Source organism: Cryptomeria japonica, chromosome 5 (assembly GCF_030272615.1).
Source record: "Cryptomeria japonica chromosome 5, Sugi_1.0, whole genome shotgun sequence".
Lineage (NCBI taxonomy): Eukaryota > Viridiplantae > Streptophyta > Pinopsida > Cupressales > Cupressaceae > Cryptomeria > Cryptomeria japonica.
The window spans coordinates 454,807,364-454,822,072 of NC_081409.1; the positions used below are offsets into that span (position 1 = coordinate 454,807,364).

Sequence of the window (14,709 nt, forward strand, 5' to 3'; positions counted from 1 at the left end):
AAGCATCAGTCCTTGCCGACCTTAACATAGATCAATTTCAAGCCATGGTTGGTTGTCTCAAGTCATCACCATGCCTCACTTTTTTTGAAAGTGAAAATGCTTCATTCCAACAACCACATAGCGCATCCCTTCACATTGAACGATTTGTCAACCAACACAGAATCAAGCGAGTATTGATTGACAATGGAGCCAACCTAAATATATGTACCTTGCAGTTGGTCACAACCTTGGGATATGTAGTCAAATCAATGGACCCCAGAAAAAAGATAACCATTAAGGCCTATGATGATGTGGAGCGTTCTTCCAAAGGAGCTGTGGTATTACCTATCAAGGTGGGCCCAGTGATAAAGCATATCATCTGTCAAGTTCTAGACCTTCCTCTGCCATATAATATTTTGTTAGGAAGACCTTGGATACACGCCATGCAAGCCATTCCATCCACCTATCATCAGTGTATCAAGTTTCCCCATAACAATGTAAAAATCACAATCCTTGGTGATACAAATCCATTTGCATATTGTAACAATGTTAACCATCAGCTAGAGATTACCGTTCCTAACAAAAAAGAAGCTATCCTGTCCACATCATATTTTATTCTAGCCTCTCTTTCTAGCTCAATCACCCCTATACCAAAGCAAGAGAAGATGAAAATTAAAATGGCAGAGGAAGGTCCTGGGGAATATAATCTAAGCCAACTCTTTTGTGTTGGGAAATTACCCACTTCCCCTAGAACTTATGGCAAGCCTCAAAAGTTGCTCCAACCACCATTGGCCAAGAAATCATGCACTTTAGCATAGTTCATCCCTGGTAAAAGTTAGGAAGAGGAAACCAAAGATGAGGACCTAGAAGAATAGATCTACAAAGACCCTATCACCAAAGAAATCCCACAAGCTAAACTTCCCACTGATAAATATGGCAAAGGCCTCACTATCATGCAAAGAATGGGATATGATGGTCAGAGTCCTTTGGGACATTGCAAACAAGGATGACACAAGCCCTTACAGCCTGTTGAAACCCAAAGATAACACTGGATTAGGTTTTCATGAGGAGTCTCTTCCTAATCTCAGATTCAAAGGTAAGCCCAACAACCCCATGTATCAAACAGTTACTCCAAGGAGGCCCTCCTTGATTATATCCACAAAACCAACTAAACCCACTATACCAACATAACTGATCATCAAATCATCAGCATCAATCACACCAGCAGCATCAACAACATTGATGATTCCATCAGTAGTGGTAGTAGCACCAACTGCACCAGCCAGACTAATAAAACCATCAGTAGCAGAAGCAGTAGCACCATCAACAACATCAGTACCATCGACAACATCAATAGCACTGATAATTCCATCAGAAACAATAGTAGCACCAACAACGCCGATACTCCCAGTAGCAGATTCAATGACACTGATAATCCTACCAGCAGCACCAACAACATCAACAACTCCTATAATCCTACTGTCAACATCAACAATCCCACCTATAAAAGTGCATACACCCGTGACAAATACACTCTTCAACACAAAGGATACCCCTGAATGGTATAGTAATAGGATGTTAGAGAGTGATTCAGAGACTGACTCGCATGAGTGGGAATTTGATACAATGAATCTAAATACTTCCAACGAGGAAGACACATCACCTCTGTCACCTCGTAAAGATATCTCAATTTATGGATAGGCCTGGATTAAAACCTTTTGGGGTCATGAGCAAGCAACACCTTCCACAAGTCCTACATCAAATCCGACACTAGAACCTGACAAGGAGAGTACCATTGACAAACTTCACTCATCTATATTAACCCTCACTGACACCTCCTTTGAACTTAACCTAATCGATGAGGTCATGCCCATCATCCACCCCAAACTCATTGACTGGAACCAGCCAAATCCCCCATGTCTTGATCACTTCCAAAATGATGAGACACTCATCGACTTTTTAGAAATATGGGATCACACACCATGCGGGGATCACAAAGCTGGATTTTCCATCAAACTTAATAGTGCATCATACTTTGGGGCAGATGCCAAACCTTTCAGCTACAAATTCATCACAATAAAACATGGATCTTCTGGTGAAAACCAAACAGTGGCACTTGTTGAGCCCAAAAAAGTAAAAATAAAGAGCATATCCAAAGGTGAAAACCTCTCTCAGGCACCTAAGGATGAAAGGTTTGACATCCTCCCCTCTAGTACAAATCAGGAGAGATCAACAATCCTAATGGAAGAAACAAAAGAATTCAATGTGGGGACCTCTAAGACTCCTCACCAAATACATTTGGCATCTCTACTCACTCTAGAGGAATAGCCAAAATTTGTAGAATTCTTCTAGAAGTGTCAAATCAACTTCGCATGGTCTTATGCAGAGATGCCTGGTCTAGATCTTGATTTGGTCATGCATCACCTCACTGTGGCAGAAGGAGCTAAACCGGTAAAACAAAAGCTCAGAAGAGATGCACCCACAAATTGTTGTGCTTGTCAAGGCAAAACTCAAAAAGCTCTTAGATGTTGGTTTCATCTGACCAATTGATTATGCTAATTGGATCTCCAACATTGTACCTATCGCCAAGCCTAATGGGAGCATCTGTATCTGTATAGACTTTAGAGATTTGGACAAAGCATCCCTGAAGGATGACTTCCCCTTACCAAACATCGACATGATTTTCGATCTCACAGTGGGTCATGCCATGCTTTCTCTTATGGATGGATTTTTTAGGTTACAACCAGATCAAGATTGCTCCAGAGGATCAACATAAAATGCTTTCACATACCCATGGGGAACCTATTGTTGGAACATGATGCCATTTGGTCTAAAAAATGTAGGGGCAACCTATCAGAGAGATATGGCAACCATCTTTCATGACCTAATGCACACTATAATGGAGGATTATGTCAACGATTTACTAGCTAAATCATTAACAAGAGAAGGTAATCTAGAAATAATGGGTCAAATCTTTGACAAATTAGAGCAATATCATGTATGAATTAATCCAAAGAAATGTGTCTTTGGAGTAACCTCCGGGAATCTCCTAGGATACATTGTCTCAAGCAAAGGCATTGAAGTAGATCTGGTGAAAGTCAAAGCAATCATGGACATGCCACCTCCCAAGAACATCAGTCAATTAAGGACACTACAAGGGCGGCTACAATCAATATGAAGATTCATTGCACAATTGGCTGATAAGTGTCATCCCTTCACGCATCTGTTACACAAGAATATCCGCTTTCAATGGGATACAAAGTGCCAGCAAGCATTCCAAATGCTTAAAGATTACCTGATGAATACACCGTTGCTAATCCCACCGGATCCAAGTAGACCTCTATTGCTCTATATTTCAGCTACTAATACGACATTAGGAGTACTCCTGGCACAACACAATGCAAAAGGAAAAGAGTGTGTTGTATACTATACCTCTCACACATTGGTAGGCTATGAACTCAATTACACACCTATTGAGCGAGCTTGCCTAGTAGTTATATTGGCAGCCACCAAACTGAGGCACTACATGTTGACACACAAGTACAACTCATTGCTAAAATCGATCCACTCAAGTACCTACTTAGCAAGGTAGCATTAACAAGCCACTTGGCCAAATGGGTTATGATTCTGAGTGAATTTGACATTGACTATGTGGACCGCAAGGCTATTAAGGGGAAATTTATTGCAGATCAGATGGTCGATGCACCCCTCATAGGTGATCATCCTCTTGTTTCGAATTTTCTAGATGAAGATATCTTCATGATCACAACAACACATCCATGGAAGCTCTACTTTAATGGCTCATATACTAGACATGGCTTAGGAGTAGGCATTCTTTTCATTACACCTCAAGGTGACAACATCCTGAAGTCATACAGACTCACTTTTCCATTCACCAATAATATAGTAGAATACGAGGCCTTAATCAGAGGACTCAAATTGGCTATACAATGACATCTCAAAGAGCTACAAGTATATGGAGATTCTTAATTAGTCATCCGACAAGTTACCGATGAAAATCAAACTAAGGATGATAAGATCATGCCATATAAAAGGATGGTGGATAGTTACAAAGAATCAAATACAACTATCACCTTTGAGCAAGTACCTAGAGATCAGAATTGAACTACTAACACAATGGCTACAATTGCATCTCTCCTAGATCATCTGCAACATTCAACACGCTATGAGTTCTTGGTAGAACAACTTTGGATCCCCACATATGATATCCCTGAAACTGAAATGATATGTCACCCTATCGGTTCTGAATCCCCATGGTATGGTGATTTCTTCACTTACCTCTGCGATCAAACACTCCCTCCTAACCAATCCAATAACCAACACAAAACCTTCATTTTCCAAACCGATTGATGTACCATCATTTCCAAAACCCTATATCAGTGAAGTCTTGATGGTACTCTCCTTCGATGTCTAGAACAAGATGAGATAACAAAGGCCTTGGAAGAGGTGCATGAAGGAATTTGTGGGGCTCACTCAAGTAGTCCTTCCTTATCAAAGAAAATCATGTGTACTGGATACTATTGGCCCACCATGGAAAAAGATTCCTACTATTTTGTCAGAAAATGCAAGAAGTGCCAAGTTCATGGAGACCTGATACATGCACAAGCATAGGAATTGCAACTAATCACAACACCATGGCCCTTTTTCCAATGGGGACTTGACCTTGTGGGTAAAATTCATCCATCTTCATCCAACGACCACACATTTATCATTACCTCCACCAAATACTTCAAAAAGTGGATTGAAGTTGTTCCACTTACCCAAGTCACCGACAAGAAGATCGCCTCATTCATCTTTAATTACATCATCTATTGGTATGGTGTACCCATGTCCATCATCACAGATAATGGGCTTCCTTTCAAAAATCAGGATGTCCGTGAGCTTTCTGAGAAGTTTCACATCCAACACCGCTTTTCCACTCCCTATTACCCATAAGGCAATGGTCAGGCCAAAGCAACAAACAAGAACATATTGAGAATCCTCAAGAAGGCAGTCAATAATGTTGGTTGTGATTGGCACGTTCAATTAAATCTAACACTATGGGCGTATCGAACTAGCATTTGAACCCCTATAGGCACAACTCCCTACTCATTAGTCTATGGAGCAGAGGCCATCCTTCCTATTGAGGTTGAGATACCATCTCTATGGGTTTCTTTGCATAATCTGATAGATGATGAAGCCTACCAAGTATCACGTCTTCAAGACTTGGAACTACTTGGTGAGAGATGACAAGCTACATACAACCACCTCAAAGCCTATCAGTGGTGAATGAGAAGAAGCTATAATCATCAGGTTAAACCTCGTACATTTGAGGTAGGTGATCTTTTTCTCAATGAGAACCCTCGTAACTAGCCAAACAAAGAACATCAAGGAAAGTTTGAATCAAACTGGCTGGGTCCATATGTTATCAGTGTTGTATTTGGATTTGGGGCATATCAGTTGGCTACTTCAAAAGGAGAACCGCTCGTAGATTCGATCAATAGCATGCACCTCAAAAGGTTTCATACATAATCTGTACAGAGCATGAGGCTCCATCATAAACCAAAAAAACACCAAAAACATTCACAAAAATGTCCTGAAGAAAATACAAAAAAAATTCAATCAAAATAGTAAAGAGAAAAATCATGCATCCAAATGGTGAGCAACCACTCTAGTGGCACCTTGGGTAAGTACGATGGTGAAAACCTGGCAAACAGGCACCACTTGGAAGGGCCATGGCTCAATTGTCTTTCAAACTTGTTGCGATTACGTCCATTGCATCCATTCATCCATCATTCAAACCATGGCTTGTTATTGATCTGCAATCAGGGTTAGTACTTCATGCGTCCTACATCCTTCTTTTCATGGTGACATCTAAATTGGGGGCAATACTCTTAACCTATTGATGGAAGTGGATTCTACATTATTTGTGATTCATTGATTTCCTCATTCAAAACTGTCTGGAAATAATACCAAAAACATTCAAAAACACTCACAAAAATTAAAAAAACATGGTAAAACATCAAAAATCAATCAAAAACCTTGCAACACATATAATATCCTTTGTACATAGACATCACCAACGACATCAAACAAACATCTTGAGCTACTCAAACATTGATCACTTATCAAATCAACCACACAAATCAAAACATCTACACACAATTGTCTTAACAAGGATGCAACCTTCCTTCCAAAAACAAAGACAGTATAACATTTTATTTGATAAGAAAATTTTGTTTAAGCTATCAAGTACTTGGTTGGTTTGTTATTTATTTATTTATTCATATTAGGTTCCTACTCTACTCTGGGATATCCACAAGTGATTAGAGTAGTCGGGATGGTTCCTAAGTATCATTTTGTTTATTATCTATGAATTGTTCCAATGAAGTTCTAGGGCATGTACTAATGGTGTCTACGTGGGAAGTTCACTAAGCTATGTGATCATATGCAAAAATCTAGTCATAGATCACTATGGCTTACTGACTACAGCGTATACCTCGACCATCTGCACATGAACCAGAATGGAGGGTCCCTTTCTTTTACTTGTCTTAAATGCTTGCTTATAGGTGAAATGCTCCAAAATTGGTTCCTACTACCTCGGCCAAGAACGATACTACCATGCTCAATGAGGAAAATAATGCACTAGGAATACTCTATGGAACGTCATTTCATCTCATCTGTTTATGTTGCATTTCATTGCATATCACCCTTCCATTTGCTCATTCATTATTCATATCAATTGTTGTATACAAAGAAATTGTCTTGGGTACAACATCATGATGGAGTTCTTTAATACATCATCTCACATATGCATTCTGCATCTGCAAAAACTCACCAACTTGCATTCATATATCATTATGGTATGGCATTATCATTTAGTTACATTACATGCATTCAATTCATTATCATTTACTTGCATTTAGATTTATTTAGATATCTATTTTATTACATGAATTTGTTCATCCCATTAAGGCATTTAACACATCAGATGCATTTATTATCATTTACTTGCATTTCATTTAAGTGCATTTTGTTATCCAGAACATTCATCCATATAGTGCATTCATTTTAACAAAATTCATTATGCATTCCTTTCATTTTAATTGCATTACGGTACAGTTATTCATTATCATGTTACATGCATTAAGGTGTAGTTATTCATTATCCTTTTAAATTGCATTAAGGTGCAGTTATTCATTATCCCTTAGTTGCATTTCTTTGCATTGTCATTTCACTTTCATTTATCACTTAGTTATTTTTTGAATCTTTTTAATTCATTTATATTCATTTTTACATCACATCACTTAAATACATTTCTTTCCAGTGCATTCATACATAAACATTTGTATTCACTTTTTTGTTTATCCATATAAAGTGCATACATTTAGAGTCATAACATAAACATTTATCTTAACATTTGTTTCTACATTTTAAGTGCATTCATTTTAGAAACAAACATTAACATTTGTCTCAACATTTGTTTATACATTTAATAAACATTCATTTAGAACCATAAACATTTGCATAAACATTTGATTCATTTAGCTTCATCTTGAAACAACATACATCATTTACTCATATCATTGTATCATTATCTCATCAAAATAAACAAGTATTATCTATCCCATAATCATCATCATTCACTCATCATTATACATACATAGTCAGCACTACATCACATCGAGCATTACAACAAAGCATCATACATCTAGGTTAGTGCAAGATCAAGGGGGGCCAAAAAGTGGCGATGTGAAAAAAATAGCCTTCCTCACTCGCCAAAATATGCGAAAATCCATGTTGACTTTTTGCTTGGCCTGGGTGTCAGTACACCTTGGCCTGGTAATTACCTATGCAAATCGAATATCGGATTTTATCCGATATCTGATTTTTATTTGTAATTTTAATTTAAAAAATATATTATATGTTACGTATTATATAATACAATATTATATTATATTATATATAATATAATATTATATTATATTATATATTATATAATATTATATATTATATAATATTGTATTATATTATATATTATAATATAATATAATATTATATTATATATAATATAATATAATATATACGTATTATATGATACAATATTATATATAATATAATATAATATAATATTATATTATATATAATATAACATAATATTATATTATATTATATATTATAATATAATATTATATTATGTTATATTATATATTATAATATAATATAATATTATATTATATTATATATTATAATATATATAATATAATACAATATGTATTATATAATATATTATTATATTATATATGTTATTTAAAAATAATTTAAGTGTTGAAATCGGATATCCGATTTTCTGAGACTTTTATATTTCGACAGTGACAGTCTCGTGAGTCATTTTTAACTCACGGGTCGCGCGAATTTGTCAAAATCCGATATCCGCTCCATCCGATATCTGGTGTTTTGACAAAAAATTGCTAAAAAATAGATTTAGAGGTAAGAATTTTGTCGTTTTGAATCATTTTCATTCATTTTTTGTAATTTTTGTAAATGTTTATTTGATTTTTCATTGAAAATATGGTTTTTTTTCATGAAAACTATGTTTTTTTTAAATCAAATACCTAATTGTTTAAATTTGTTGACTAAATTTAATTGTTTACATTCAATTAGGTTAAAAATGAGGGATAACAATGAAAACACTGACCAACCACAACTACAACAACCAAACCCTCATTTGCCAAACCCCCCCTCAATTCAAGATTTGATTGCACAAAATTTGAATGAATTGAGGGGGATAGCAGAAGTATATCGTAGGATCCCTCGTCTAAACCCATTGTTTGATCCTCTCACATTGATCATAAAAAGTATTGAAACCATGATTGAGGAGCATGATGCTGCCCTTTTGTGGCAAGATTCTATGAAAGAAAAATATGCAGATGGCTTGTCGTATAAGGATATCAAGGATCTTGAGATATCCAAAGTTGAAATCGCCTCATTGTTTGTCAATCCCCGTATTGGTCAGCCCGTAGATCCCAAAAAAACAAAACTTTCTATCAAATGGTGCACAAATGATGGGATTGTGAAAAACTTTTGGGATTGTTGGTGGATGGTTTTTGACAAACCACCCAACAACAATCTTGATATCCCCTTCTATTTCATAAAAAAATTGTATGCTAAGTTTGTTTTACACAAACATGTGAACTACTTTGACATCCAACCTTTCCAGGGTGTAGGTTTAGGTATGCCTCAAAATAGACCTGGGGCAGTTAGAGTAGTCCAAGGCCCATATGTCCCCCCTCCTCCTGTTGATCCCCCACCTACAGTTCAGCATCCTAATATCATTTGTGAGGCGGCTTCACAGACCATATCGGCTATTCACTCTTTGAGTAGCCTTTTGGTTTCTTAGGCTACGTCAGTAGCTCAGCCTACTCTTGATGGTAGTGGTGCATCCGGTGCCGATGGCACATCATCCTCGGCTCCACACATATGCGTCCCCATAGTTGTGTCATGTGTGGGCATGTATGCTTGGGTCCAGTTGGACAACCCGTTGATCCTGCTATGGATAGTGCAGATTATGAGGTACATGAGATGCATGATGCACCAGAGGTTATTACATAGGCTGGAGGATACCCTGGGGAGTCCTCACATGCTAGAGGTGAGGAGGCACCATCATCATACATTGATGATGTATTGGTAAGATTTGTGTTTTCATAGTTCATGTTATATTTTATTTAAATATTTATAAATTAGATAATATTAAGTACTAATTTTTATTTACATGGTCTATTTAATAGTTGATGACCGAGGATGAGTTGAGATAGATTCAGGAGGGCACCTTGTCGGCCATTTCATTTGGCCTCGATAGCTTGATGGTACATATATTATTGCACCTAGTCGTTTGTATTTTATTGTACATACATGCTCATCATTTATATTTGTATTAGTTAGATTATGTAGTAACTTGCATGTATATCTTATTTTACTCTTGTAGGGGACAAGCAAAACGAGTGCGGTGCAGTGTGATCTAGGATCTAGTAGTGCAATTGGAGACAAGGGAAAGGTAATTGAATGCAAATATGATTGAATGAACAGTTTAAATAACTTATAGTGATTATACATGTCTAGACATAGATTGATAGTTTCATATACTTGTGTATATATACAGAGAACTCTTGGCTTCACATCCTTGGTGACTACACCCAGTATACCTGAAGAAGAAGAAGAGATGCCTCGAGTAGATGTGTGTTTATTTTATTATTTGATTAGTAGATATAATTTGTTATTATCAGTGACAATTATATGCTAACTTGTATCAATCTCATGTTTCTAAACATGTGTAGGTTGTGTATCAAAATATTCAAAACATACCTCCTCTACCAGAGACATACATCAAGAGTCCTACAAAGCTGAAGAGAAAACGTGGAGATGAGGTAAACATGAATAGTTCATTTTTATGTTAACTTTTCGAATGCGAATTATATAATATAACTAATATTAATCGTGGTTTGTTTTTCTTGTGCAAGATCCTTCAGAGCCGAGCAGTGTGGCGAAGAGGATTGATTTTGATGATCCATCAACAACTTAGGATGCTATAGATAGTTTTGGGATGCTTACATGTCTAGTTGGCATGTATATTTTGTATATGGACATACATTCACGTATTTAGACATACATTTTGTTTTAGTTGGCGTTTATGCCATATTTGTGTATGGACATACATTTGTAATCATTCAACATTTTTATATATACAGAATTTGATATTCGATCATATAAATTGTTGCTCATCTATGTGTGGTGTTATCATGGAAATCTTTAATCTTCAATCCAATAATTAACAATGGTTAATAATGGCTATTTAATGAACAATACAATTCATTTCATTTCATTGTAATTGTTGTTTTTATAATGAACAATATAATTAATTTAATGAACAATACCCTACTCATGCTCCTATTTTGCCCCCCCGCTCGATCGAACACTCGGGGTCATACCCTACCGGCATCGTCCCTTGAGCGCCCTAAGCGCTCAAAATTGTCAAACTTTGACGGGCCCTAACTCAGAATCTGTGGCACCTGCGAATGATCCATTTGAACCTATGGGGCCATGACAGAGGTCCCTACAAAAGCCTACCTTAGTTTTTCAAGTTTCCCTACGGTTTTATTAGGGCAGAAATTTTTCAGTTGGCAAAAAAATCGTCAGTCTCACTCAATGGAATGTTGTCGCATGGCCGATTTATCGTTCTGCTCATCGCGATGATGAACCATCAGCTCTGACATGTCTAGTTAGGCATTATTACCCTACGCATGCTCCTGTTTTGCCCCCCCACTTGATTGAACGCTCGGGGTCATACCCTACCGGCGTCGTCCCTTGAGTGCCCTAAGTGCTCAAAATTGTCAAACTTTGATGGGCCCTAACTCAAAATTTGTGGCACCTGCAAATGATCTATTTGAACCTATGGGGCCACAAGAGAGGTCCCTACAAAATCCTATCTCGATTTTTCAAGTTTCCCTATGGTTTTATTAGGGCAGCAATTTTTCGGTTGGCGAAAAAATCGTCAGTCTCACTCAATGGAATGTTGTCGCGTGGCTGATTTCTCATTCTGGTCATCGCAATGATGAACCATTGGCTTCGACATGTTGAGTTAGGTATTATTACCCTACGCATGCTCCTATTTTGCCCCCCCCTTCGATCGAACGCTTGGGGTCATACCCTACCGGTGTCGTCCCTTGAGCGCCCTAAGTGCTCAAAATTGTCAAACTTTGACGGGCCCTAACTCAAAATTTGTGGCACTTTCAAATGATCTATTTGAACCTACGGGGCCATGAGAGAGGTCCCTACAAAAGCCTATCTCAGTTTTTCAAGTTTCCCTATGGTTTTATTAGGGCAGCAATTTTTCGGTTGGCGAAAAAATCGTCAGTCTCACTCAATGGAATGTTGTCGCGTGGCCAATTTCTCGTTCTGCTTGTTGCGATGATGAACCGTCGGCTCTGACATGTCGAGTCAGGCATAATTACCCTACGCATGCTCCTATTTTGCCCCCCCACTCGATCGAACGCTCTGGGTCATACCCTACGCATGTGACATCCATGAGAGAAAAGCTTCATTTTATCTCAAAACAGTTGTACCTATTTCATTATTAGAAAAAATAAATATTCAAAGATTTTTTATTAGTATCCTCTATATTATGGATTTGAATTTATGTTCTCAATTAGTTATTATCTGTTCAGCTTTTCTTCATAAGGCACAACCATGTGGTGGTTATCATATCAGGACAACATCCATGACTTTCAAAGTAATTGATATTTATTCCTACACCTCACACTCACAAGATTAATAATGAAATGACATTTATGATTCATCAAATGCTAACAAAGTCTAATCAAATTTCAACTTCAAGATGTATACAACATATCATATTCAACTTACCATATTCAAGCTCATGCCAACCACCACTTGGATATTGTTATATGTTGATTAAAGTACAATATATGTTATAAAACCATATATTCTTACAAAAAAGCCATCATAGACCATCTATGTCGATTAAAGTACAATTCATTTGTAATAGGGGCACACTCACAATCTGAAGTTGCAAAGCCCTGTGGGAAGCATCAAATTAGAAATTTACTAATCTGACTCATACTACTGTCAAAAGCATCAAAGATGCTACTGCTAGAGAACACCATGCTCCATTGTGGAGAGAATATTAGGTGCATCTGATGTCAGCATCTGAAAATGAAACAATGTTATTCAATTGCCAAAATCTAACTGACTTTATTTTATACACCATTAATGAATAAAAATAGACAAGGTTACCTGAGTGAAAGTTTGATGACCACCTTGACTAGTAGGTGTTGATGTTGAAGGCCCAACATTAACAAATGTCAAATGTCAAATGTTTGATTCAATAGATCATCTAGCATGACAATTTGATCCACTACAGATGTGTCCTGGCCACATGCATTTGAATCATCTTCATGATAATAAACACAATAAGACCCACAATTTAATCTCATTAATGCACAAAGGAATATGTACCATCACCAAGAGAGGGTCTTGTCAACGATGAATGATCTAGCATGAACCTGTATTTTTAAGAATTGTTAGTCTACACATAAAATGCATGGATGAACATAAAGGATTTATGACAATCACTTTAACTGAAATGCATGATAATAAATGAAAAGGTGGGATTATATACCATAAAAATACGTCCCTTTGAATTATATCAATAGAACCCACTATGTTGATGCAAAAATCGTAATGTGATACTATTGTATATCATCAAAAAAGACCTTCATGAGCATAAAGGTTATGCGATAATTATATCATAAAAAATTATCAAATAGTGTTGTCTAATAACAAAAATTGTAAAGCTCATCAAATGCATGATAATAAGTCGTGTTGCAAAAATACGTCCCTTCCAATTATATCGAGTGTACTTGCTATGTGCATGCAAAAACTATGTTGCCAAAAAAAATCAATCATCAATAGACCTGCATTTTGAACACATCCTTAATATACACGTAACAAACTTGAACATTAAGGTTTAATGATCATTGTTTGAAATGAAATGCATGATAAAAAAATAAGGCACCATTAAAGACCTACTACTCAAGTGTGCCTGAAGGGTCATCTCTTTGTTTAAGAGTATCTAGTATTGCTTCATGATCAGCATTAGTCACTGTCCATAGCTCTTTGGTCTTCGGTTTTGCTTGATGCTTCAACAACTTGACATTTGTAGCTATAATAAGGTGTGAATACATTATAATGGTTTTGTGTCTCTCATAGTCTTCAAATGTAGGTATGCCATTCTTTCTAATCATGTATGCTTGGAACCAAGTTCCCACAACAACAACTGAACCTGTAGGATATGCGAACCCATCATCATCTGTCACTGGTTGTGTTAGCTTTTGTTTTCCCTATAAACATTGTTCCAACCAATATTCCGATCTCTCTTCGTTCCCTTATGATGCAACAACTGCAAAAACATGTCCGCGATGCAACAACTGCAAAAACATGTCCTGGCTATACAAGATCTGATAGATGATCATACTCAAGTGAACTTTCCATGTCATCGTTTGACAAGGATATTGTTTGAGATAAAGGAGTTAGATAGTGGGGAACCCACGTACCAACCCACTCACTTGACTCACACTGATCCCAATCACACCGAACACAACTCTGACAAAAACAAGCCAACGCTCATGTCCAAATGGTCCATGTACTTGCATCTGAGCTGAGAAATGAATGCATCTTTGAAGAATCTTTAATTGTTTGACAATCCAATCTATCTCCCACTATTCCCTCCTCAACCAACCAAAAGAATCTGCTCACTGCTAAATCAAGAGTACCTCCATATGACAATGTTGAACTACACCAATCAACAATAGAATGTGCATCGGAGAAATTTGCACCTAAAATCCTCAATTGCTCCTTAACTAGAGCTCTCTTCAAACATGCACCTGCTCCATCATGCTCTCCCTTCCCATGCCCCACCTCAAAAGAACACAAAATATGAGGTATACGCCTCTCCACATCCATTCTACTCAACCAATAAAACATACACACATTCTTGAATTGACCCGTATAGTTATCTAACCATATTATATGTCGGTCAATTGCAATATCTTTCTCATGCAAGAACTCAAAAAAATTCTTGAAAGAATGTTGCACATACTCGGAGGTGTGTGATCTATCATCACTCATATAAAAATGATACTCCCTAATTATCTT

General features: G+C 36.8%; 1 protein-coding gene across 1 annotated transcript in view; it reads right to left on the minus strand.

Moving 5' to 3' along the window:
- Positions 1–1,097: 1,097 nt before the first annotated feature.
- The window catches only part of LOC131875949 (uncharacterized), a 19,464-nt gene continuing 5,852 nt past the window's right edge, over positions 1,098–14,709 (minus strand). Inside the window, exon 2 of the mRNA XM_059220688.1 lies at positions 1,098–1,480. Coding sequence (XP_059076671.1) covers positions 1,098–1,480 — 383 coding nt within the window. The remainder of the gene's footprint in view (positions 1,481–14,709) is intronic.